Here is a 27,299-nt window from a genome sequence, read left to right as displayed (position 1 = left end):
TGAGAACGACCTATTCATAGCCTCGTTCTGACAACCCTTTCGCTAGCCAACCAGGGCTTAGCTTACAACATTTTGCAAATCTACCTGTAGCCTTGACTTTTGATATTTACAATTCTTATGTTGTAATGTGTCAGATAGCCGGTTAGCTCAGTCGGTAGCCCGCTTGCCTTGTAAGCGAGGGGTCTTGGGTTCGAATCCTGGAATGAACGCACATTTTCTTACTCTTTGACTTTTAGAACACGTAGTCTGATTGGTTAAAATAAAAATAGCTATACTGGAAATCCAAAATATACAGAAGATGATGTGAATGGGTCGTTCTCAGATCTTCGTTTAGAAGATCAAGTACTTAAGTCAGATTGTCAAACATCTTACTGAGCTATGTTTGTATGCTAAAAATTTCCTTATATAGGTTAGAAAATCCTTCTATATCAGTTTTATGATAGAATTTTAAATTTATTATACTCTCATATGCAGAGATTGAAAATTTCATTCAGTAGTAATATCTTCTTTATATTTTATTGGAAATTTCATGAAAAAATACTGATAATTGAATTTCATTATATTTCTTCAGAATAAAAAAAGATTCAAGTAACTAATTTCTTGCAAATTTAAGTGTAATAATTGAATTTCAGTTTTCTGTTATGTGAGAACAGTACCTAGTTTCTTGAAAATGGTATTTTCTGTTTGTTCCATTGAATGTTTTAGATTTTTTTCATGTTTTCATGTTCATGGTTTCATGTTCATTATGAAAGTTTGAAATTCCTGTATCATGTTCCAGTAAAAATCAGTCCCTGTCTTGAAGTAATAACCAGTTTGCCTTCTGCGTCTTGGTTTCGAAGAATAAGAAATGAGCCGTAAATATTGTAATGAAATCAGAATTTCAGTGTTAGCTTTCTAACTGATCCTTTTTTTAATGCTATAAGTCTTCTTTAAATTTAGGCCTCACCTTCTGCATTGTTAAGAAGTTCAAATTTTTTTTTTCCAAAATTTTAAAGTGTAATAATTTATATTTAATAAAATTTGCTTGCCAAGTATCTGAGTTAAAAAATATTGGATATGTAATGTATACTTATACAATATCAGTATATAATGAAATGTTGCATTGAGAAAAATATCTCAGCTTGTGTGAATATTAGTGGAAGGAAGGTGTGAAGATTTCAGAATTAAACAAAGAAGAAGGGTCTTAACCATCATTTCTTATTAAAAACATTATTCATCCATGTATAACCCCTTGCTCATCATTCGTTATTTTTATCGTCGAATGAAAACGGCAGCTTTTTTGTAACTTTACCTCCGCATATTACAGTGCTACAAAAATCACCTCGGCGGAAGAAGTGAAGGAGAAACTGTTACAGTTATTGTTGAGTCAGTCGCAAAGTCTCCTCGTTAATGCCGGATGCCCCGTCTTGGATAAGGTACGTTAAACGATATATTCTATACTTTCTGAATATGTATTTAGATTTAAAATTTGTAAATTCAATGTAATTATTGAATAGAAATTCAGATTTAGGAAATACTTGTTTTAAAATTAATTGCTTTCAAATTGTTGTTTTTTTTTTTACTAAACCTTTTATGAAAATCGAATAAAAACCTAAAATTGAATAAAAACAACCTATAATTTGTTTTTAATATCTTTAAATTGTGTGAGTGTTAATATAACTAAAAATTGAGTCTTATATGTTAAGTGTAATGTTTGCATGTTGTCATGTGTTGTTATTTTCAGGGTACTTCTTCTACCAACGGACACACATTAGCTACGATCTCGCCCGAGATGCGACGAGCATTCGACAGATGGTACGAGGAACAATTGAAGTCATACACAGAAGGAAACGGTGCCGGCCCAGACAACGTCAACTTGACGGCAGCAGCTAAAGAACTTCTCCGCATGCAGCAGGAGAGAATCAAAGTTTCCATGGCAACAAATTACCATGAAACAATCAACAGTCAGGAAAAGATTCCAAGATCTCCTCCAGTGAGTCATATGAGCCAAATTTCTCCACCAGTGTCAAGGCCAACAGCAGCGTCCACTCCAAATGAAGCATTCTCACATCCTGCCTATCAACATTACCTTCCAGGAAAAACACGCATGAGGACATCGTTTGACCCGGAGCATGAGATTCCACGACTTCAGCGATGGTTTAATGATAATCAGCACCCATCGCGAGAACAAATGCTTCAATACTTACACGAATTGAACTCGCTTGATTCACGTAAAGGAAGACGCCCGTTAGATTTGACGAACATCATTTACTGGTTCAAGAATGCAAGAGCAGCACATCGAAGAGCAACGAAAAATAGCGGAGATGACTCTTTTGAGATAGAGGAAGAAAAAGAACCCTCAGCTAGTACATTATCTGATAATTACCCTTTCTTGCCTAACCGCAATGCAGTTTATATGGTGCCTTATCCACACTTTCCAAATATGGACTTACACTCTCATATGGGACTACTTAGCGCACAAAGTAAAATAAATGGACAAGCTGATGACCGTGAACCTTGTGACCTTTCTATGAACTCAAGGTCAAGGTCTCCATCAGATGAAGGTCAAGTCAAAATGGTTAAAACTGACATAGATATTAAAAGACAATCACCAGTTGAAAAAGAGAAATTTGAAAGTATGGAGGTCAAAGTTGAAAAGGAAGAACCACATGTATCACCTTCAAGGTCAGATGAAGGCTACATAGAAATGGCAGAAAAGTCGCCTCCTAAAAGTCATTCGCCTCAGGTCAGTGATAAATATGTGCCTGAAAATGAGACTAACGGTGAAGATGAAGAAAACGCTTCAACGGAGATGCCAAAAGACCTAACGGTAGAAAAGCCAAAAGTATCAGAAAGTACGAATGATGAGCAGCAGACAGATGTGTTAAAGAATGACATAAATGATGTGTCAGTTATAAAAACTGTAGAAAAGCCTGATAGATATTCATCAGATCAGCCAAAAGATTTGTCCAATGGAAAGCGACGTTATGAGAGTGACGACGATGATATTGAGTCTGATTACGATGACGACCGCTCCATGGACGGATCAGTTTCTAGTCACGATGATAAAATGTCAAACCTGCGAGATTCTTACCTCAGTTCTGTAAGGGGGTTGAACTTCAGTGCTGTACCCAATAGTCCGTCCGGCCAGCCTCTTCACATCCCGCAGTTCCCCCACCCACTTGCTATGCATTACTTCCCTTTGAATACTCACTTCTACTCTCAGCAAGCTAATCAAATGAAGTATCACAATCAACACTCTACGCAGCAGACGACGCCAAAATCATCTCCCGGTCAAGGTCAGGAAAACAACAATTCTCATCGCAAACGGCGTACCAGGGTATTTATCGACCCGTTATCAGAAATACCCAAGTTAGAGAAATGGTTTTTAGACGACACGCACCCATCATCATACATGATAGACAAATATTGTGAAGAACTGAATAGTTCAGAATATAGACAAAAGTTTCCTAAATTGGAGCCCAAAAATGTACAATTATGGTTCAAAAATCATCGTGCTAAAGTGAAGCGTATGAGAATCGGAGGTTTTGGCGACCATCAGATATTTTCATGAGATTATGGCAACATTTTACAGATTATTATAGATATACTTTGTTTTAAGCGAGATTCTATGTTTAAATTTGAAAGTTGTGCTTGACTTTAACTGAAAACTTTTCTTATATGTCATTTTTATTTGAAATGTTGGGTTTATCAATCAAAATACATTGTAATTTTGTATTTTTGTCAAATTGTTGCAGATTTTGGATAGCGACATACTTTGATTTAACTGGGTAATGGCAATATTCTGTTCTATTTATGGCAATCTATATTTTTAGTAATTTCTTTTTAAAATTATGCATTTTTAATAGATTATTATGCATAAGTGAACCCTTTCATACCCTGTTAAGTAAAATGGTTCAGCCCGTAGTGAAAGAATAGAACAATCTAAATTGAAAAATTAGGGATGAAAGGGTTATGTCTCGGGGTATTTTATTTTCTGTCTCAAAATGTTCTTTGATGTACTGTAAAACTGCAATAACTGAACTGTTGGTAGTGGTTTCTTAAATTCCATGTGTTGGATTTATTATCAAGTAAGACTTGGAATATGTTAAAGCATAGATTTTTTACACTCATTTGTTAAAATCATGAAGGCTATGTTAACATTACAACCAGTCTGATGTTATGAATCTAAATTTTCAAACCAGTCTAATAATATGATGCTTCTGATTGGTTCATTCTGAGCTCAGCCCTGAAATTGACCAATGGCAAGACTGCATTTTGAAACTGGCTTCCAAACTCAAAATTTATTACCTTGGAATCTGAATGCATAAGTTCCATTGTTATGGAATAAGTTTTAATGTTGCAAACTATTATTGAATCAGGAATTTAATAACTATGCAAATTCATGGAGTGTATCATACTAGAAAATCAAGCAAAGATGCATACAATGGATGCAGAAATACAGTTATTTTATAGTTTGGAGTGTTAATTATTATACAACATGTGTATACATCTAAAGAGAACACGTGAAATGTTTGTTCTGTTTGAAAGATCTCAAAGTTATTGTAGTTTTACTCTCAAGGATAAAATGAAGAAATATGTTTATTTCAGGTAAGCATACATTTCTGACATAGTTTAAATAAATTGTGGAAGAGTTGCATATATTTTTATTTTGTATATTTACGGAAATCATACGCCTGAAATATTCATATGTTTTCTTTACCTTGAAATATTGTCTCAGATCATCATGTTAATATTAACTTCTTCATTCATTTTTAATATATTTTGTCATTTTTTTGTCATTTTCTGGAAATATTTGTTGTTATTGTGTTAAGTTGACAGACTTGTAATTACGGTAATTTATTTTTGTCATTGAGTTGTGTATAAATATTTATTTATAGAATCATGTTTATATGATATAATACAATAAAAATAGAATTCGATACAGAAACAATTTTTCTTAACAAAAACTTCCTTCGTGAATTGATAGTTACGGTTTCCCCAACATTTAAACTTGAAACATACTAATTTTCTTAGACAAAAGGCAGACTTCTTCTAAAATGCCAGTTTTTCACCCAGTGTTCCATATATTTTACACACTGTCATAATTTATCTTTAGGCATTGTACCACTAAATTCAGTTGCAGCTTGCAAATGGGAAATTTATCTGCGACAGTTAAAAAAAAGGGAAATTTTATCTGTGGCAGTTAAAAAAGGGATTTTTTTTTATCTATGTCAATTTTAAAAAAAGGGAAATTTTATCTGCGACAGTTAAAAAAGAAAGATGTTGTATATGCATAGAAATATTAAGGAACGAGCATTAGTTAAACTTTTCCTGTTAATGAAAGCAACAAAGCTGAGTATAGTTTGTTTTAAATACTCCTAATGGACTATATGTTGTAATATAAAAAATTCATTATAGAACTTTTAAATGAAGTGGAAATATCTTTGTTTAGGTAAATTTTATCATTCGTTCGAATGAGTTGATTGAATAATTGAACACAATATTCTTAAATTTACAAAAAAAAAAATGCCCCCCTTATTAGCAGTGTTCTTGTACAAACATTCAGTTTCATCATAGACACCCTTATTTTTATAAAGGTAATGTTAGCTCAAAAACTGGTTTCCTACGGAAATAAGGGATTAAATCCCAAAATAATGTGACACTCGACATTCCAGACTAAAAACTAGATAGATTATTTTGAATCTCAAAGATTTATTTTCCGTGTACTCTCAATTATTATTTGACTAAAGTACCATGTGTTGGTACTGTATCTTTTAAGACTCAATTTTGTATTATTTTGTTCTGTTTATTTTTTTGTTAAGGATTGTTTTTTAAGTATTAATGATATGTAATATTTGTTTATGTTACTTTGGTAACAATGAGTTACTGCAATTTTGTCATATTACATAATTTCATTAGCTATTGTTTCATTTCTCATACGGTACTCATTTTTTTAGCGTAAGAGAGGTTGAGATTTAAAAACGCATACATGTACTCCAGATTATAGAAAACCTTGTAGTAAGAAGTTTCCGAAGAAACGAAGAAAACTGGCCATGATTTAAATCATATTGCTCAGTACATTTAAATCTACGCATTCTAAACTTAAGGTTTACATTAATTTTTACAAGTACAGTTTGAATGTATATATCTTATTATTGAAAAAAAATCAATCTTTTGAATTTTGAGACTCAAATATTTACTGAAATATACAGTTGAGATATACAAATTCCTGTATCAGTACAAGTAAGAATTCTCAACCTTTCTGTTGTCACCTCTGTTGCTATAGTTACTTGTATTTTCTCCTAATTTGCCTGTCATTTGGTTTGTTCAACAAAAATGGATACAAATTTATCGTCTATCAAATGATAAAAAGAACACTATGTACAATAGTACATGATCATTGTACATGTTATAGTACTTGATTATAATTTTGACTGTATTAAAAATTTATAAGTTCAAGGTCAGAGAGGAACTTTATCAGGTCAAAGGTCAGGTAGACCTTGAAATTGATAGATTTTCCTAGCTTTCCTAGCTAGGTAAGTGTTTTCAAGAGAAAAGTGTGAACTTAATATGAGTGCTATTTTTTGACGGAACACATGTTTATAGCTGACAGATATATAATGTACTGATTCCAAATTAAAATAAAAGTTTTGACTATTTGAAAGTGAAATTTACATGAATTTTACAATAATTTTAACTTTTTTTTTTTCTTTACTAATACTGTGTTATGTTATAAAAGCTTGTTTGGGGAAAAATTATTCCAAGAAATCAAACAAGTAATTGTATACCTTATTCTTCAATACATTGCCTGCAAATCTTTAATGAACAATTATAATTATATATTAAAAAAAAGATAAGCGATGAAGTGAGTTTGTCGGTATCAGTTTGTTTTTGCAGTTTTCTGTAAGTGTATTTATCATTCAAGACGATAAGCAGTTTTATAATTGAGCCGTGGCATGAGAAAACCAACATAGTGGGTTTGCGACCAGCATGGATCCAGACCAGCCTGCGCATCCGCGCAGTCTGGTCAGGATCCATGCTGGTCGCTTTCAGAGTCTATTGCAATTAGAGAAACCATTAGCGAACAGCATTGATCCTGGCCAGACTGCGCAGGCTGGTCTGGATCCATGCTGGTCGCAAACACACTATGTTGGTTTTCTCACGGCACGTCTCGTATGGTTTTTAACATTTAAATTGATAAAGTGACCATAACTATTTGATTTGACCTTATTTTGTTGCCATGTGTAGCTCTATTATTTGAAGGTCAAGGTCACAGTTGCTATAATTGTTTTCATTAAATGTCCATCTTTCTCAATAAGTCAGCATTTTTCACATGAAAAAGCCTGTAGAAAATTTATTTCTTACATTCACATAGCATTGCCAAAGAAATTTGAAATCTAAACATAAGAAATTTTCATTAGAGTAATATAAAGTGAATTATCCAATCTTGATAATCGGAAATAAGTTTTTCTTCTCAAAATGAACTTGTTTGTGAAGAGTAAGGTAATGTAAATTAGGAGGGTATTTTATATGTGACTATTGAAGTTGGAAATATATATCCAACTTTATGCTATTTGCTACCTGTACTACACAGTATGTTTTGTGTTCATCTTGTACTACTGCAATTTTATTTACAAAATCCTAAATTTCCAGAAATGTCCCAAGCTCTTTAATATATACAGTCACACCTGTGGTAAAGGCCACCTGACACTAACGGCCACAAATCTTTCATTTTTGATTCGAACATTTGCAGAGAATTTTAACCTGGGAATGAAGAATGCCTACTTATGAATGGGACAGTTTTGTTCTCTAAAGTTTGGCCTTTAAATACAGGTTTGAATAAAGTATGGCCTTTAAATACAGGTTTAAATAAGGTATGGCCTTTAAATACAGGTTTGAATAAAGTATGGCCTTTAAATACAGGTTTAAATAAGGTATGGCCTTTAAATACAGGTTTGAATAAAGTTTGGCCTTTAAATACAGGTTTAAATAAGGTATGGCCTTTAAATACAGGTTTGAATAAAGTATGGCCTTTAAATACAGGTTTAAATAAGGTATGGCCTTTAAATACAGGTTTGAATAAAGTTTGGCCTTTAAATACAGGTTTGATTGTGTATATCAGCTAAAGGTGTCCCAAATTTTGTATCTTTTGATTTATAACAAGATACACAGTGTGAAAAGGCATCTAAACCCTGCACTGTTTGATCATATGCATATCATCTAAATTTATTATTATACAGTAATTTGCATGTCTTAATTTTTTACCATAGTTTTTTTTTTACTTGAAGCTGGATGTTCACTTGTTTTGTTCATGAAAAAAAAAAATGTTTTCATTTTTTTTTTATCAAATTTTACAACTAGTCATTCTGTTTTCTTTTATTTATGTCATTGTAAGTTTTTTTCTTTCTTTTTGTTGTTTGCAATATGACAAATAGATATAAAATGTACACTTCTTTGTCTCAGCAATGTAGTTCTTGGTAATTTTGTTTTAATTGACAGTAAAATGTACAGTCATACCTGTTCAGACAAGTCCGTTATTTTAGAATATCTTCATCTTTGAAAAAATAATTGATTTTTAATGGATATTTTTATGCCCCCGAAGGGAGGCATATAGTTTTTGAACCGTCTGTCGGTCTGTCGGTCTGTCAGTCTGTCGGTCTGTCGGTCTGTCCGCAATTTTCGTGTCCGGTCCATATCTTTGTTATCGATGGATGGATTTTCAAATAACTTGGCATGAGTGTGTACCACAGTAAGACGACGTGCAGTGCGCAAGACCCAGGTCCGTAGCTCAAAGGTCAAGGTCACACTTAGACGTTAAAGGATAGTGCATTGATGGGCGTGTCCGGTCCATATCTTTGTCATCGATGGATGGATTTTCAAATAACTTGGCATGAATGTGTACCACAGTAAGACGACGTGCTGTGCGCAAGACCCAGGTCCGTAGCTCAAAGGTCAAGGTCACACTTAGACGTTAAAGGATAGTGCATTGATGGGCGTGTCCGGTCCATATCTTTGTCATCGATGGATGGATTTTCAAATAACTTGGCATGAATGTGTACCACAGTAAGACGACGTGAAGTGCGCAAGACCCAGGTCCGTAGCTCAAAGGTCAAGGTCACACTTAGACGTTAAAGGATAGTGCATTGATGGGCGTGTCCGGTCCATATCTTTGTCATCGATGGATGGATTTTCAAATAACTTGGCATGAATGTGTACCACAGTAAGACGATGTGTCCTGCGCAAGACCCAGGTTCGTAGCTCAAAGGTCAAGGTCACACTTAGATGTTAAAGGATAGTGCATTGATGGGCGTGTCCGGTCCATATCTTTGTCATCGATGGATGGATTTTCAAATAACTTGGCATGAATGTGTACCACAGTAAGACGACGTGTCACACGCAAGACCCAGGTCCGTAGCTCAAAGGTCAAGGTCACACTTAGACGTTAAAGGTCATTTTTCATGATAGTGCATTGATGGGCATGTCCGGTCCATATCTTTGTCATTCATGCATGGATTTTAAAATAACTATGCATGAATGTGTGACACAGTAAGACGATGTGTCACGCGCAAGACCCAGCTCTGTAGGTCAAAGGTCCTAAACTCTAACATCGGCCATAACTATTCATTCAAGGTGCCATCGGGGGCATGTGTCATCCTACGGAGACAGCTCTTGTTTTGTATGGGGGGTAACATGTTCATTGTAACAGTTTCTCTGGTAAGGAGTGTAGCATTTCAGTGGTTGGATTTGTAGTACGGAGTGTAACATTTTGAAAGTGGGATGATTTTTCACTGATTCTTTTTTTTTTTTGAGATGACAAACAGGTAAATGTTTACTTTAGTAGGAAGTTTTTATTCTTTATATGGATAAAAAGTACCCAAAAAATTTCCGTTACAAATTATGCTTGACATTCAAGTGACTGCAGCGTCACTTTATGACTCCGACACATTTCTGTGGATTGGGGGGTGCCATTGGGGACATGGTTGACTGTATAGAAAGTGTTATTTGTAAGTGAATAAAATCTGTTGTTATTCAAAGCTAAAATGAAAAGTTAGTTATTGTGTTCAATACTATTGTTATATTCATTGTATTGTGGATAGAACATCATAAAATGCTATGAAACAGTAAATAAAATGCATGCAAAAGGTTAAAACATTAGTTATTTTTAATTTGAGCCGCGCCATGAGAAAACCAACATAGTGCATTTGCGACCAGCATGGATCCAGACTAGCCTGCGCCTCCGCTAACGGTTTCTCTAATTGCAATAGGCTTCCAAATCTGGTCTGAAATCATTCGTCCCTCTACCTGATTCATGTGGAGAAGCTGGCAGTTACTTTTGGAAAACTGGTTAAAACTGGTACAGAATGCAGGAACAGGTTAGGTTTACTTCCTGCAGTTACATAACTAAAGTACTGTTGAAAAAATTATGCCAAACTCCAAAACAAAGACACAAAATATGTGTGGAGATATATTGATTTTGTCTTGTCTGTCTTCCTCTGTTTGCCTGTCCAGCTTTCACAAAAGTGTATCCAGGCTTACTCCTCTGTAAACTCCTTTAGGATTTTAACCAAATTTTCTAAGAAGATTCAGTACCAAGGCTTTTTTGCACATTTTCAGCATAACTCAAGTTGAATCATTTTAGCTTGGTATGACAAGTGCTGGAAGCCATTGTTATATCTCTGACATCGGCAGTGGATGTATACAACATAGCTTGCTTATCAGTTTTCCCCTGTATGGCTCTGCAGAAATCTCTGCAGAATCTGCAAGCCAGTTTCAAAGTAATTTGGCAGAGTGTTACCTAGCTGTGAAACCCTGGTGATGATGTAGGGCTATTGCTTATAGAAATTTGGCCCCCAGAGCTTATGATAGATAACTTTTAAATCACTGTTTGTATATGTGGACGGTCAGTCATCCAGCATCAATATCTTGCTTAAACATCTTTTTCTCTGAAACTTCTAAACAGAATTACACCAAACTTGGGCTGTAGCATCCTGATATGGACCTCTCAAGTTTGTTTAAATGATTCTCTTTAGAGTTTTTATTTGGTTGCCAGAACCAAAAATAGAGAAGAAAAAACAACCTTTAAATGATTTCTCATGAAACACTTCTGGATCTTCACCAAAGTTGGTCTGTAGCATGCATGGATCTTCACCAAAGTTGGATTGTAGCATCCTTATACAGACCTAGCTCTCTCAAGTTTATTCAGATGATTCTGCCTGGCCTCTTTTTAGGGACTTTTAGAGCTAAAGACTAGATAAAACTTTTACAAACTTGCTAATGAATTACTAATAGATCTGTTACAAAGCTTGACTTGTAGCAGCTGGCATTGGGACCTCTCAAGTTTGTTTAAATGATTCTCTTTAGAGTTTTTATTTGGTTGCCAGAACCAAAAATAGAGAAGAAAAAACAACCTTTAAATGATTTCTCATGAAACACTTCTGGATCTTCACCAAAGTTGGTCTGTAGCATGCATGGATCTTCACCAAAGTTGGATTGTAGCATCCTTATACAGACCTAGCTCTCTCAAGTTTATTCAGATGATTCTGCCTGGCCTCTTTTTAGGGACTTTTAGAGCTAAAGACAGAAAAACTTTTACAGAACTTCTAATGAATTGCTTAATAGATCATTACAAAGCTTGACTTGTAGCAGACTGGCATGGACATCTCTCAAGTTTGTTCAAAGGGTTCGGTCTGAGTCCTTTAGGGGTCACCAAAGCTAACATAGAGAATCCTTTAAATAAATTCCTCTGGATGTTCACAAAATTTGATCAGGAGCAAAGTTAAAAGGTCAGGTGAGTTACTTATACTCATTTTGGTCTCTTGTTTAAGTTTTGCCCCTTTCTTGACTTAACAAAATTATAATATACGAGATTTATAAAGTGCCCTTTAAGGCTTTTCATGATAAACAAAGGTACTTTACATACAAAGGCAGCCACTGGGAGTGCCAGATTCATCCTCCACCAGTACAGACACAGAACAATCTGTCAGAAAGACGGAGCAAGAGAGAGCCTGTAGAACAGAGAGATACAGACTTTAAAGCATGTCTGGCTAACTTAAATTAGCCTTGTTCATTTAAACAAACAGAAATGGTTCTTTAACATGCCCAACACATTCCTTAGTGCTTTGCTAAATATTGCAGCTTTCCACTTTAACATCAGTTTTTACAAGATTATAATGGAGACATGCAGTTTGCAGTTTAAACTGAGTAATGAAAATGTATGGAAAGAAAGCTAGCGCATCCACTACTAATATTTATACTTTTCTTTCCCGAGCTATATACTGTGAAATCATTAATATTCATGGGGGACTAATTTTCGTGGATTTCGTGATTAAGTCAATCCACGAAATTTAATCCCAACGAACAGGTAAAATTCCCATTCATTTTATGTTGGAAAGTTGAAATCCACGAATTCATATCCCTACGAATTGCCGTTTTGACCAAAACCACAAAATTTTATGCCCACGAAATTAAATGATTTTACAGTACAAGATGGCACCATGTGGCCAAATGATGCACTCTTTTTACCATAGAAAGTAATTTTTAAAATGATATTCATGCTTACATTATGGGAGATATTATGTCAGATTGCACCATCTGAGATACACATTCCAAAAAGTTTTCAAGGGACCATGCCCCATGATCTCGCTAGAACTTTTGTGCCCCCCCCCCCCAGTTCCAAGATCTGCTCCAGACAGTCTTTACTAAATTCGACACAGTGTCTCATTAAACAATCAAATTTAATATACCCAGTACATCACTAAATATGCCAGGGAGTAAGTTCCTTACCATACTATAAACATTACTAAGCCTGACAGATTAACTTCCAGTATGGCATAAGCAGGCATTAACTTAAAAACAATTGAAAAAAGAGGTGTGTCTGTATTTAGTATGTTGCAGTGCTCTGTCATGAATTATGCACACTAGTGTAACACCATAACCAAAGTACAGGAAAATATATTTCAGTTAAGCACATATGACTTCCTTACAAATGGACTAGCATTCTCTATGTCAGAAGGAATTAACCAGTTTTAACAAGATGAGTTGTACATTAAACAGGAATTCTGAAAAATCAAAAAAAGGCCTGGATAAGGCCTGTGCACTAAGCTTAATAAGGAGAGTGAAGGTCTACAGGTCGCAGGGTCTTGAGTTCAATTTCTGGATAAGGTGTACGTTCTCTGCAATGATTTGATAAAAGGCATTGTGTCTGAAATCATTCGTCCTTGATAGATCCTCACCAAACTTGGTCCACAGGGTGAATTGTTTTGAAATTGGGGATAGGCTTGGGGCCACCCTGTGTTAGCAGCAACTTTGAAGAGCAAATTTAACCCTTAGCCTGCTGGCGGCAGATGATTCTGCCTTTGCGACCAGTGCAGACCAAGATCAGCCTGCACATCCGTGCAGTCTGATCATGGTCTGCACTGTTCGCTATTCAGTCAGTAAATTTTCAGTGAAAACCCCTTTGAATAATAAGTGGTACTGTCCAAATTGAAAGATGGACCAGTCCATTATAGAAATATAGCAGGGTAAGGGTTAATACATCTCTATACAAGCAGACTTTTTCTTACCTTTTAATGAAATTTTGTCTTCAAAGTGTTTGTTCTAGAAAACTTGCAAGTATTACCAGTATAATTAAGCAGAAAATGAGATTTGTTAAGTTATGCAAGGCGAAGAATCAGTGTGTGGACAGTTCAATACTTACAGTTAATTTTCTTACAATATCTTAACTTAAAGTCATCCCCTGATTAAATAACAATTGTTAGGCATTCTATTATAAATGGGCAATTCAAGTTACAGGGATTGAGAAAGAGGTTGGTTGTAAGGCCAGATCTAAGATTTCAAACCAAATTTTGTCTGAATTTAGTCTGAAAATGCTACTGTTTGATTAGCTGTTTTGGAACACACTAATTGAATTGGCAATGATATTGTTGCATTGTGAGAATGGTCTACAAACTCAATCCCTGTGTCTTTGCCAGAACTTTACTTCAGAAGTGTTACAGTATAACCCCTCTTCAGTGACTCCTCAAAGGATCAGACACTTCTCAAGAATGACAGATATTTTCTTTCCCAGTAGATACAATTCTTCTCATGTGAGGAAGCCATCCAGCTGGCGTACGGAAGGTCGGTGGTTCTACCCAGGTGCCCACTTGTGATGAAATAATGCACGGAGGGGCACCTGTGGTCTTCCTCCACCATTAAAGCTGGAAAGTAGCCGTATGACCTATCATGTGTCAGTGCGACTTTAAAAAAAAAAAAAAAAAAAAAAAAAAATACAATTCTTCAGAGCAAGAACCTTCTTACAACTCACACTTCTTAGTCTTCCCAGCACTGTTCATTCTAGATACTGTACTGTTCATTCTAGAGACTGTACTGTTCATTCTAGAGAAGTTTGGGTGATTGTAACAGTGTTTAAGAATGAAGAAGTGCTCTTATACTGTTGAATCAGGTTTTGGTGATTATGGTGTCATCATGAGGATGTGCTGTGGATTTCAACTTAAGAATATAGAAGGAATTTGAATTTCACTTGTTTGTAAGGATTAAATTTTTTGGATTCACTCAACCGTGAAATCCATAAAAATTAGTCCCTCATGAATATTAATGATTTCACATTACATGTATACATGTTATAGTAGTGATTGTTAGTTTTTATCATATTTATGTTTGACAGGAAGGTAGTTTTGGAAACCCTCATTCCTGAACCGTATGACTGGACAGATGATTTTGTTCGTTGGACAGTGTTAGACCTCCTGAAAGGAATGAATCAGTCCACTTTGGCCAAGTTATGTCCCCTGCCACAGGTAAATTGTACCAAATGGTTTGTTTCTATGTTACATGCTTTCGTTTGTTTGTTTTGCTTTTGGTTTAACTCTTTGTTTTTGTTGGGTTTAAAACCATCTCAAACACACTTAAAGTCATATCACTACTTCTGTGTATTATTTCTTAATTAAACCACAGAGAATATTACCCAGTCTAAAGAATTTCAATTTAATTTATAATTTAGCTAAATGAAAAAATAAAGTTCCAAACTGATAATACCATAAATCTACTGCACTCTTTCTGTGTTATTTTCAGTCAATGATTTCTAATATTGTCAATTCAAAATACCCATCATCCCTGAGTTCCGACAAGCTTAGAGCTTTTGGTGCCTGGTACAAGGAATATAGGAACAGCCAGCAAGGTAATACACAAGGTAAGCCTATCAGTCTTACTAAAAAATAGAACAAGTACGTAATTGCTTAACCTCTACCCAGCTAAATTTCTAAAATTAACTGGTCTGTCATTCAATTTGAACAGTACGGTACATTAAATATTTGAAGGGGTGTTTACTGAAAATTTACTGACTGCCTAGCAAACAGTGCAAGCTGATCTTGGTCTGCACTGATTGTAAGGGCAAAATCACTTGCCACCGGCAGGCTAAAGGTTAATGTAGCAAAACTATCTGGAGATTCAAAATGTAAATAAATCTACGTGACTAGCTTGGAAGGTAAAGCTGAACAGTAAGAATCTAGAGATGGCAGGTTTAATCCACAAGTACAACTTAATAATGTTTTCTTTGATGATTTAGTAGAAAACATTACTGGTACGTAATCTAAAAACACTGGTTAGATTTAATGTCTGCCATTTCCAGTTTAAACTTAAGGCATACATTGCTCAACTTTGCAGAGCTCTTGTTCAGTATTTACTGCCTGAATTCATATTCATATCAGTTTTGTCAACCATGTTGTACAGATTAGGCAGTCTTCCTGTAATTTTCCCAAATCAGCTTTTAACTTTTAGCTTGCTGGCAGCAAGTGATTTTGCCTTTGCGGCCAGTGCAGACCAAGATCAGCCTGCACATCCATGCAGGCTGATCATAGTCTGCACTGTTTGCTATTCAGTCTGTTAATTTTTAGTGGAGACCCCTTTAAATGATAAGTGATACTGCCAAAATTGGATGATGGACCAGTCTATTTTAGAAATTTAACAGGGTAAAGGTGGACCATTGGTCTAGTGGTAACGAGCTTGACTGTCAATCCAGAGGTCCGGGGTTTGAATCCCGGTCCAGGCACTGGAAATTTCTGAGATGCTCTTGAATGTTTCCCACCTATCTGAGAGGCCTGTACTGGTTTTTCCCAGGAAAGACGGCTTCGTGTGTATCAGTGCTATACACCAGGCACGTTAAAGAACCAGACTGTCTATTCGCTATAGGCTAAGTTAGTCGGACATGCCTGTATCTAAAATGATTTCTCTCTATTTGTTCTGGGGGCTTAATCTCACTCTGTCCCTCTGGTCAGATCACTCTGTGTCTGTACTAGTAGAGGATGAATTTATCATGAAAATCTGGTATAATAATAGTAATAATAGTAAAGGTTAAGACTAGCATAGATGACTCCATAATGTGCCAAGAAAAAAAGGATTTAGAAGTGCATTAAAATTAAAATGTTTTTAACTAGCATATTAATAATTTCAGTATAGTTTCATTGAAACCAGTCAGCTGCACTAGATCTTGATTTTTTTTTGCTTTAACACAGTCATATGTTTCAGGTGAAAGAGAAGACTCTAGCAACATACGTTTAACATTCCATCCCAATATGGAAGTACCGAAACTTACAGCCTGGTTCAAGGAACACCCTCATCCTAGTGATTCTCTGCTAACAGCATATGCCAATGATCTTAACAGCACACTTGTAAGGTTGGAAAGACCGAAAATACAAGTGAAACACCTGAGGAATTGGTGGACTAATCAGAGGCAGAAACTGAAAAGGGAGAGTCAGAACAGGAAAGAGTCACAGAAGAGTGCCAAAAAGAAACACAGAAAAGGCAAAGAACCTTTAAACAGTGCTAGTAGAGTTGAAACAAGCACAGAAAGAGAAATTTATGAGAGAAAGAGTAAGAATAAAGGTTTGAAGGATCTTAGCAGGGAAAATGAAGTGAGGAAAGTAGGTGAACAAGGGGTTATTTGTGAAGTGAACATTTTGCAGGATCAGACAGGGAATAAATCTGAAGAAGTCAGATCGAAAGTTAGAAAGACGGTCCTAGGGAACCATGGGAGAAACACTGTCAGGAATTCATTTACCGGTAATCTCGTGTCTGGTAACTTAGAACAAAGAATTACCAGTAGTCACCATGATTTCTATTCCAATGCAGGCAGCCAATCAAATCCTCAGGTTCCATCCAGTAACACAGAACGGGATCCTCAGTATTCCAGCAGTAATATGGCAACCGGAGTTGAGAGAGGAATGCACCCACAAAATTATAGTGAAGATCCTCTGTATCATCATTTGTGCTAAACTAATGTTTTTTTATTCTGTGCATAATTTCATTATAAATGGTGCTGCTGAAAATCATAATTATGCCTTTATGGCTGGTAGAAGAGTGAAAAATAGTCATTTTGCTGCTGAGGTCTTAATGGCCCATGTAGACATAAGTTGTGAAATTTGCAGATAAAGCAAGTACAGAGACATAGCCAGAAGCTTAAATTGACACAGAGATAAACCCTTTAAGTGGTGTCTCAGGTATGCTCTGGCCAGAAAATGTGTTCACCTTTTCATGTTTGTTTTTTTGTTGTTGTTTTTCACAAGTGATTTGATGTGGCTGCAGTGCTTAAGTATGTGTGTCAAGGAAGAAAACAACATTTAGAGAAAATTATGGATATGACTAGATAATACAAATGTAGCCATTAAGATAAATCCTTGGAACTATTACCTCTTGGTTTCTAAGAGGAAGTATTGAAAACTTCAGATGTAAATTATTGGTATCTTTTTACTTGGGAAAAAATGCCAGAAATGGACTGGTCTTCTTTTGTTTGGGAACATGTTAAAATGAATGAATGTTGGTGATATGTGTTAAACCAAAAAAACTAGAACTAATGTGGAACTATACAGAAATATTATTTGGAGACTGAAAAATGAAATATCAGCTGAAGATATGCAAAAATGTGAAAAGATTGACTACATGATCCAAATTTCTATGTGCTTTAAAAATATTTACAGCGGTTCCTTTGAAGCTCAGATTAACTTTGTTAAGCGTGAGCTTGTAGTATAGATGGATAGTCTGTCATCCTATACATGTACTGTATCAGTATTTTTACTTAAACATCTATCTTCTCTTGGGAAACTGCTAATGTCCAAATAACATCAAACTTGGTCTGTAACATACTGGCATAGACCTCTCAATTTTTTTTCAAATGGTGGTCGAAGCTAAAAAAAACAATGAAAAACCTTAAAATAACTTCTTTTTATCAACCACATGATGTATCTTCACCAACAATAAATGTTGTTGTTGTTGTTGTTGTTGTTGTTGATGTATCTTCACAAAACTTTTTTGTACTGTCTTTGTCTTAAATTTATTTAAATGTGTTTTCTTGACCTCTTAGAGCCAGAACCGAAAAATAGAAAAACCTTACAATGTCTTTACATGAACGTCTTGATGGATCTTCACTGAACTTGGTATGTAGCATTCTTGTATGAACCTCTCAGATTTGTTAAGATTGTTCCATTTTGTCCCTTTTAATAGTCACAATAGCTAAAGATAGATAAAAGCTTTTTAAGTACTTCTCAGCAGCAACTTGGTGGGTCTTCTGTAAAATCCTTGTATGATCCTATCTCAGATTTGTTCAGACCGACCCCTTTTAGGAACCACAGGAGCTAAAGGTAATAAAGCCTTTAACTTCTTTACGTGAAAGTCTTAATGGATCTTCACCAAACCTGGTCTGTAGCATCCTTGTATTGTTATTAATGAAATTAGTTCAGTGGTTCTTCTTTCAGAGGCTGCCAGAGCTAAAAATAGCAGTTTTTTTCTCATGAACCACTTGATGGATCTTCACTATACTTGGTTTGTATAATCATTGTATGGATCCCTTTAAAATTTATTCAGATATTAAGGTTGATCCAAAAATAATGGCACTTTGTGAGCATATATTCATCATTGCATTGTTGTAGAAATTATATCAAGATATATGCTAATTCAGTTATGATTGTATTGGTAGATATTATTTTCTAGGGTTGTTTTGTGTTAAGTACATCATCATTTGACAAAATTGAAAACATGTATTATCAGAGGGGAAATGGGAAAGAATGCTGAAAAGTAGGGATGTCAGTATATGATTATTAATTAGTGTAATAACCAGTTGACCATTAAATCTTCTGAGTGGTTAACAGGTTAACCAATTAAAATGTGCTGCTGATGGATGACTATTTTGTCCTGCCACTGCCAGTATTGTAGGTATATATGAACCTCATCATTACACTGGATGTTTGCTGTTCTTATCGCAGAGTATTTTATTTCAAGAAAAAATATGTAAATGCTCCTTTTTTAAATTTTGTTTAAAGTATTTCAAGATGACTGACGAAGCTTTAGAGCTAAAACATGTTTGTTGCTTCATAAGTTGGCTAATTAATTTACAAAGTTGAACAGTTACAAAAACCTTAAATAACTTTAAATGTAGTTGCTTATTGGATGTGTACCAAATTTAATGGATGTGTACCAAATTTAATGGACGTGTACCAAATTAAATGGACGTGTACCAAATTTAATGGATGTGTACCAAATTTAATGGACGTGTACCAAATTTAATGAACGTGTACCAAATTCAATGGACGTGTACCAAATTTAATGGATGTGTACCAAATTCAATGGACGTGTACCAAATTTAATGGATGTGTACCAGATTTAATGGACGTGTACCAGATTTAATGGATGTGTACCAGATTTGTAAAAGGTCACAGCTCTCCACAGGAGAGTGACTATAAGGCCCACTTGGGTGTCTTGTTTATGTATTTGGTGTAAATATCCGTCCCTTAGTATAGAGGTTGTAGCTAGCAGGAATGTGTTATGAATATTGAAGACTGCATTGCATCTTTGTTGAAATCAACACAAGCTAAATGCTTGCCTGAAAAAGCATCAACCAGACGTAAAAAACTGACCCCTTGTGTAAACATAAGCGTTTGGCTCCTCTTTGCCATTAGACAGCGGCATGTAAAATAAAAATATACCTCTAAGACAATGTAGGAAAAAGTTGGAATGCATGATGCAGCATCATATGCCTGACACCAGTTACTGGACAAACGAGCCAAACGCTTCTTGGTATGTATACTGAAGAACCATTGGAATGTGTCTGCTAGTCAAAACTATTTACTTTGGAAAATACAAGGAATGTGCTGATCTGGAAAAAGAATGAATGAAAAGAATACCAAGTGATGTAGCTCTTCTGTGACAAGTTTATAAAAAGGTGGAAAATTTTACTATATGGTACAGACTTCAATGTTCTAAATTTGTGTTTGGTGTAAATATCCGTCCTTTCATAGAAATAAAGAATATGTAACAGTTAAGCTCTCATAGCATCACAAGAAGTGGTTACTGAAGAAATATTTTCTGAGTGGAGGCAAAAGGTTGACAATTTTGTGCTTATGATGAAGTGCCATTAAAATATGTGTGCAAGAAATGGTTACTGAAGAAAGATTTTCTGACTGGAGGCAAAAGGTTGACAACTTTGTGCTTATACACTCAACAAAACTCTTAATCAGTCAGTTTATATTGTATTACTATTTTGTTAATAATGCATGTATTTACAAGAAATTCCACACACGGACATTTGAATAGGTACTGCAGCTAATTATTAATTTATTTTTGGCGACTCACGGCTGAAGTAACCGCATTAGGTGTTTTGACCAGTGTTGCATATTTTGCACGTGCATGGCATGTGCACCAACATGCACATGTTCGTTTACACTTTTGACATTACTGACAAAAGTCTTACGAGCAACGCGATTGAGCTGTCGGAATGTTGCTAGCTAGGACACATTTACGATACGTATGTTATTATACTTTTGCAATTTCAAAAGAATTTTTATATAATTTGTTTGTGGCTCTCACTTTGATGACTATTCCCATTTTTAACCTTATTTGCATTTACAAGAACCTTCAGTCGGTGGTTATCTACCATCTGCGCTCTTTTGGGGAAATTTAACCAAAGTACAATTCATTGAAGTGACCGACTGTGAATTTAGTTGTAAAATTCAAACAGCCCGGGCGCATTGCTCTTGTGCCAATTTCACGATGATATGTGTTTTTCTAGTAGGACTTTCGTCAGTAAAGCCAAAATTGTTCATGAACATGTGCATATTGGTGCACATGCCCTGCATTTGCAAAATATGCAATATTGGTCAAAACACCTAATGCGGTTACGTTGGCCATGGGTCGGCAAAAAATAAATAATTAGCTGCAGTACCTATTCAAATGTTGGGATGTGAAATTTCTTGTAAATACATGCATTATTAACAAAATAGTAATACAATATAAACTGACCAATTAGGAATTTAGTTGAGTGTAATGAAGTGCCATTAAAATGTGTGTGCAAGAAATGGTTACTGATGAAAGATTTTCTGAATGCAGGCAAAAGGTTGACAACTTTGTGCTTATACTGAAGTGCCATTAGAATGTGAGTGCAAGAAATGGTTACTGATGAAAGATTTTCTGAATGCAGGCAAAAGGTTGACAACTTTGTGCTTACAATGAAGTGCCATTAAAATGTGTGTGCTAGTTGAAGCAGAGTTTTTCTTTTGTTTTATGAGTTATATGTTAACGTTGTTAATAATCATTCACATGTAGTTACCATTTACGATATTTTAGTAAAACAAGTTAAAAGATATAAGTTATCATATCTTTTTTACATGCCACACGATTGAAAAGAAGATTTTGGAACTGGTGTAGATTGATGATAAATATTTATGTGTCTTTCAAAACTGAGTCAGTTTTGAGTCAGTTTGAGTTAAGAAATGAGTCACAGTGTTACCATGTTGTCTCAAGGGAACCATTGCTTTTGTCAAGCCCCTTGCAGAGAGCTCAACATTGTCATCAAAATGGCTGTTCGGTGTATGTGCATTAGTTTGTCCATCCAATTTGGGGCAGAAATAATTTTGACATGCAAGAAGCAATCTTTTCATGTTACCATCAGTTTGATGGTTTTGTTTTTGTTTTTGTTGGGTTTTAACGCAATTAAAGGTCATATGGCAACTTTCCAGCTTTGATGGTGGAGGAAGACCCCAGGTGCCACTCCGTGCATTATCTTCGGGCACCTGGGTCACTGACCTTCCGTAAGCCAGCTGGATGGCTTCCTCACATGAAGAATTCAACACTCCTAGTAAGGCTCTAACCCACATCAATGAGGGGCATTATTTCATCACGAGAGGGCACATGGGTCACTGACCTTCCGTAAGCCAGCTGAATGGCTTCCTCACATGAAGAATTCAACACCCTGAGAGAGGCTCCAACCCACACCGGTGAGGGGTAAGTGATTGGAAGTCAGCAACCTTAACCACTCGGCCACAGAGGCCCCTCAATTTGATTGAGTCTTGTGTGTACACTCTAAGGTTCTATCTCTAAGGGTAAAGGTCACATGGATCAGAGGTCATTTTAGAGCTTGTCCTGACTGAAACTTTGACATGCATGGAGCATTATTTTTATTTGTCATGAATAAAATTGAGTGTCATGCACACACCCCAGATCCCTATCTCTAAGGTTAAGAACACACGAGTCAAAGGTCATTTTAGAGATTGTCTTGGCTATAACTTCAACATGCGAGGAGCAGTCTCTTTCATTTGACAGAAATGTTTTCCTCAGTGAGATGGAGTATCGTGCTCAAACCTCGGGTCCCTATCAAGGTCAAGATCACACTTACGGGACAGGGATTATTTTTTAACCTTGTCTGAGCAATAGTTTTGACATGCATGGAGCAGTCTTTTCATTTTGCAGACATGTTTGTCTCTGTAAGACAAAGTAACAAGTGCAAATCTCAAGTCACTATCTCAAAGGTCAAGGTCATATTTGTGGTTAAAGGTCATAAGAATCTTGCAGTCTTCTTTAGTTTAGCAGTAATAATTCGCGATCCCTATTGAAACAAAGTATTGCCACAGGACAGGTCCCTATCCCAATGGTAGAGGTCACATTAAATGGTCAAAAGTAACGTCGGATGTTTTTAGTGCTGTAACTTCAAGACTTTTATGGAGCTTTTTTTTAAACTGCTTGAAATATTTGAGGCAGTGTCAACAAATAATTGGTTGACCTTGGGCATCAGCGTTCTGGTCCTGTAATTATTTATGTACATTTGTAATGCAGTATAAAATTGAAGTATTTTATTTTGTTTTTGTACTGCTTGGTTGGAGAACAAAAATTCAATGGCCTAGACTTTGTTCAGCCCAAATTTTTTAAAATTCAGGAAACACTCAAGAAAAATTCAGGGAATAAAATGAGTGTTGATGATTTTTTGCTGGACTGGTTTAGAATATTTGGACTTAAGGTAAAAAAAAAAACATACAATCTATTAGAAAATCACATTTGTATGCCAATTATTGTGTAGAAAAAACACTACCATGAAGATTTCAGTGAAACTTCTCTCAGTTGTTAATTTACTTATTTTCTTTGGATACAATACCGGTATTGAATTTTGCACAAAAATATTTTGCTCACCTAAATTAAGGATTCAGAGTGAGCTGTTAGTATAGATGGATGGTACATCGTCTGGCATCCTGTGTCAACTATCAAACCTTTTGTGCCTCTATCTTCCAAGCCAAAATGTCTATGAAATATCAACACATGGCAATAGGCTTTTAACCCTTAGCCTGCTGGCTACAAGTGGTTTAGCCTTTGCGACAAAGGCAGACAAAGATCAGCCTGCATGTCACATTCTGCATTATTTGCTATTCAGTCAGTAAATTTTCAGTGAGCACCCCTTCAAATAATAAATGGTACTGCCCAAATTTTAGAAATATAGCAGGGTAAAGATTAAGAACTAACTGATCAACAACAAATCACATGTAGTTTTCATAGTATTTTATCTCTTGTATATCATACAAAACAACATAATATAATTACAATTTAAAAATGTAAAGTTATATTTCAAACAATTTACATTCTATCAACACTCAATAATAATATTGTATACAAACATATTGCGTCAATCTTACATTTTGTTAATAGATGCATTTCTTCAAAATATTTGAACACTGTCCAGTTTTTAAGGATCATTTCCAATTTTTGGATTTTTGCAAATTTGTAAAAAACATGTTTTGTTGAAGGAAAAAATTGGACAAAGAATTCAAGATATTGTAAAAACATACTTTTTACATAGCTGAGTAAGATTGCCCCTAATAAAGTTTGCAACTCGTATTTGTTGTATATTACCCTGACAGATCAATTTATTTATTTACACTTCACAAGATTCTGGTGCTGATAACTAAATTTAGAGTTTAAGTAATGAAGTGAGAAAACCTTTACCGACTGCATATACACCAACAAACATTGCGCTAATGATGCTAAAATACCTGTTGTTACTAAAGTACACAAGGCATTATGGGTAATTTTGTAAATACTCCTATTTTTCCTCCATTATTTTGCCTCTGAGAAGAACTGTATCATATAGCTGTTGTTACGCTAGTACACAATGCACGATAGTTACTTGTAATATAATCCTATTTAGGGTATGGCTATTTCTTGGTGCATGGTGCCAAATACAGGAAAACGACATGACATCAAACTGAAACTATGTTTTAATAGTGGTAATACATCCAGCGGAATAACTTTTTGAATGCATGGAAATTTAGCGAGTTATTCCGCAAACCTTATAATGGATTCAGAGTATACGAATTCTGTAATGTCATTTCAATTTTGAAATGTCTTTTATATGACACAGTAGATCAAATGTGGTAAGAACTCTTTCTCAGTGCTTGTATGGTGCCAAATAATACATGTATGTCAACGTGACATCAATATTGCCATGTTTTAATGAAAATGTGCATGTTTTTTTATATTAGAATATTTATTATAAATAGAACAAGTTACTTTCCATTTAAATATTTACATTTAATTTACTGAAATATACTTCACCCATATTAAATATGGAATAATAAATGTGTTTATATGACAGTAATTCAACTGACACAATATCTTAAAAGATCAGTAGTGGCACCAAAAAATGGCAGCTGTCAAAATTCAAAGGATTGTCTCTGTTCCTCACTATGAAAACAAATCTGTATTCTCAAGTAATGGAATGTCTATGAATTAAAATATAACAGACAAAAAAAATATAACCAGTTCTGGTTAGTTCAACAAGAAATAAGGTAATTCTATTTGTCATAAAAGTTACAAATTGCTAAAAAAATTTCAACTGATTTCATTCAAATTATTTGAAAACAGTTTCTGAAACTTTAAAAGCAGCTTTATCATAACAAGTAACTAAATACGTGAATTAAATCTGAGACATAATTATGTGAAAAAAATCCTGAGAAAGCTTCATGCCATACATAAAATCTGCTACAGATTAGACTAGTATTTTGTCAAATTTTTACTGCTAAAAATCTTTTCTTGTATTGTTGCTATATATTATGTAATTTCTATATATATGACAGGTTATGATAAATTTCCTTAAACATTTACTTTTTTTTTGAAACTGTAAACTTTCTCCATCAGATGTCTAGAATTTTGATCCCCAAAAAAGGCTGCCAGTGTTTTCAACAGAGAAAACCATTTCAGAAATCGGATAGCTTTAGCCTTTACTTTTGTTTTTGTTGGGTTTAACTTCGCACCTACACAATTATAGGTCATATGGCAACTTGCCAGCTTTGATGATGGAGGAATGACATAAGTGAAGTCAGCGACCTTAAACACTCGGCCACGGACTACTGGCTACAACTAAGTACAAGAAAAAATGTTTCCTTAATAAAGCAGCTGATTTTTTTTACATGATATCTGTTATGAAATACAGTGAAACACAGCTCACTTAAGCATCAATGGCCTAAGCTTCCAGGCTTGCCCAAACAATATTTATGTCCCCCCACAGGTTTCTTTACTTTCTATGTTTGGATCGCACAAGACCCATGGATAGCTTGAGCTGTTTCCTCTCACCTCCTTGTGACCTTGAACAATCAGTCTTTTACTGTAAAAATTTATTTTTTTGTTTCTACACACATCACATCTAAATATATTAAATACAAAATATATCTATGACATGAAAAAATGAATATGGCTGGATTTCATGGACAGTCCCTTGACAAAAACAGAAAATTAGCACTACATATACATTCATGTTTCTAAAGAACACATCCTTGCTACTCGCTATCAACACGAGTAGAGAAAATTATGAATATATAATGAACTTTTGTAATTATTCATATATTTTTACTACTTATGTTATTATTGTTGTTTACTTTGGTAATTTATAATTATGTATCTTTATAAAAAATGTCCATAAGGTAATGAGAAATTAGAAAAAATTGAAAACTAGTATCAATGTGTAAAAATCAAAAACCTTCAAAATCATTATTTTTGTACTTTAAATGAAGATTTTGCAAAAATTTGTAGTTTGTCAAAAAGTGCACTTTTACCGTATTCCAAGTTAAATAAATTTTAAGAGGTCTCCCCCATTTTATCCCCAAAAACGTGGGTAAGTCTTTTAAATACAATGTAATTACAATAAGACTGTTTTAAGACAAAAGAGTTTAAGTACTTTTGCAGTACAACCACTAGATCCTGGCAGTCATTTTATACTGTGAATTGTTCTCTGCTTAGCTCAAACACATAATTATACATTTCTCTCTATTTATGACACTATCTACAGCTACATTAAAATGTTCTGGGTTATAAAGGTGTAACATTTAGTTTCTTAAACAGACAGGACGCCTCTCTGGATTTGCTACAATCTATACATAATGAAAAAGCAAAACTAGCACTATTTTTTCTGATATACATTAAACCATTTACACTTCCAACCTGTTTCTTCAATACAAGTTTCTTTTCTTTTTTACCTGGTTCCAGAGTTAAAAAAAAGATTGGGGGACCAGTCTTGTAATTCAACCTTGTCATTGGTCGATTTCAAAACTGTGATAAAAAACAACCAATCCAATTCTCAACTTTCGAGACTGGTCTCCAAAATTATTTTTATGACCTTTCGGGTTAACTGCTTCTTGTGAGGATACAGTACCATCACTCCATAGCACTTGTTTTTCTAATTTTGTTTCTTTTCCTTCTTGTGCCATTTTGATTCAGTTTTCATCTGCTATAACACACATGTAACAAAGGGTCTCCTCCAAAACTGTAAGTCTTTTAAAGTTGATTTTTTTTTAGATTTAAAATGTATATCACATGATTGGTCAATTTTGAACATACAACACAGTTATATATATGACTAGCATGATATGATGTGGAATGATGATGCTATGCCTTGGCTTGTACAACTCCGGGTGTTTCCTCTGTAGTCGCCTGTGATATCTGTTTACCCAGGTATTCCCTGTAAAACACACATGGAAATATTCTATTTCTCTGTTTTGTGGTGTTTTAAGTTTTACTACCAA

General features: G+C 34.8%; 3 protein-coding genes across 9 annotated transcripts in view; 2 read left to right on the top strand and 1 right to left on the bottom strand.

The window, feature by feature from the left end:
* LOC123540504 (uncharacterized) overlaps window positions 1-10,132 on the top strand; it is an 86,874-nt gene extending 76,742 nt beyond the window's left edge. For all 7 annotated transcript variants that reach the window (XM_045325587.2, XM_045325588.2, XM_045325590.2 and 4 more), the window contains 2 exons: window positions 1,307-1,415; window positions 1,724-10,132. In XM_045325587.2, coding sequence (XP_045181522.2) covers window positions 1,307-1,415; window positions 1,724-3,553 — 1,939 coding nt within the window. In that variant the 3' untranslated portion in view covers window positions 3,554-10,132. The remainder of the gene's footprint in view (window positions 1-1,306; window positions 1,416-1,723) is intronic.
* Window positions 627-18,065, top strand: LOC123540506 (DNA-binding protein SATB1-like). Its single transcript, XM_045325594.2, has 4 exons — window positions 627-673; window positions 14,645-14,774; window positions 15,049-15,166; window positions 16,501-18,065. The coding sequence occupies exons 2-4, from the start codon at window positions 14,733-14,735 to the stop codon at window positions 17,244-17,246; spliced, it is 906 nt and encodes a 301-aa protein (XP_045181529.2). The 5' UTR covers window positions 627-673; window positions 14,645-14,732; the 3' UTR covers window positions 17,247-18,065.
* A 5,704-nt stretch (window positions 18,066-23,769) lies between these two features.
* LOC123540245 (V-type proton ATPase subunit H-like) overlaps window positions 23,770-27,299 on the bottom strand; it is a 31,144-nt gene continuing 27,614 nt past the window's right edge. The window contains exon 14 of the mRNA XM_053526744.1: window positions 23,770-27,235. Within this exon, the coding sequence (XP_053382719.1) occupies window positions 27,163-27,235 (73 nt within the window). The 3' untranslated portion in view covers window positions 23,770-27,162. The remainder of the gene's footprint in view (window positions 27,236-27,299) is intronic.

Source organism: Mercenaria mercenaria, chromosome 16, assembly GCF_021730395.1.
Source record: "Mercenaria mercenaria strain notata chromosome 16, MADL_Memer_1, whole genome shotgun sequence".
In the NCBI taxonomy this organism is placed as follows: domain Eukaryota; kingdom Metazoa; phylum Mollusca; class Bivalvia; order Venerida; family Veneridae; genus Mercenaria; species Mercenaria mercenaria.
Note: the sequence above shows the minus strand (reverse complement) of the source record. Positions and strands in the feature narration are given on the sequence as shown.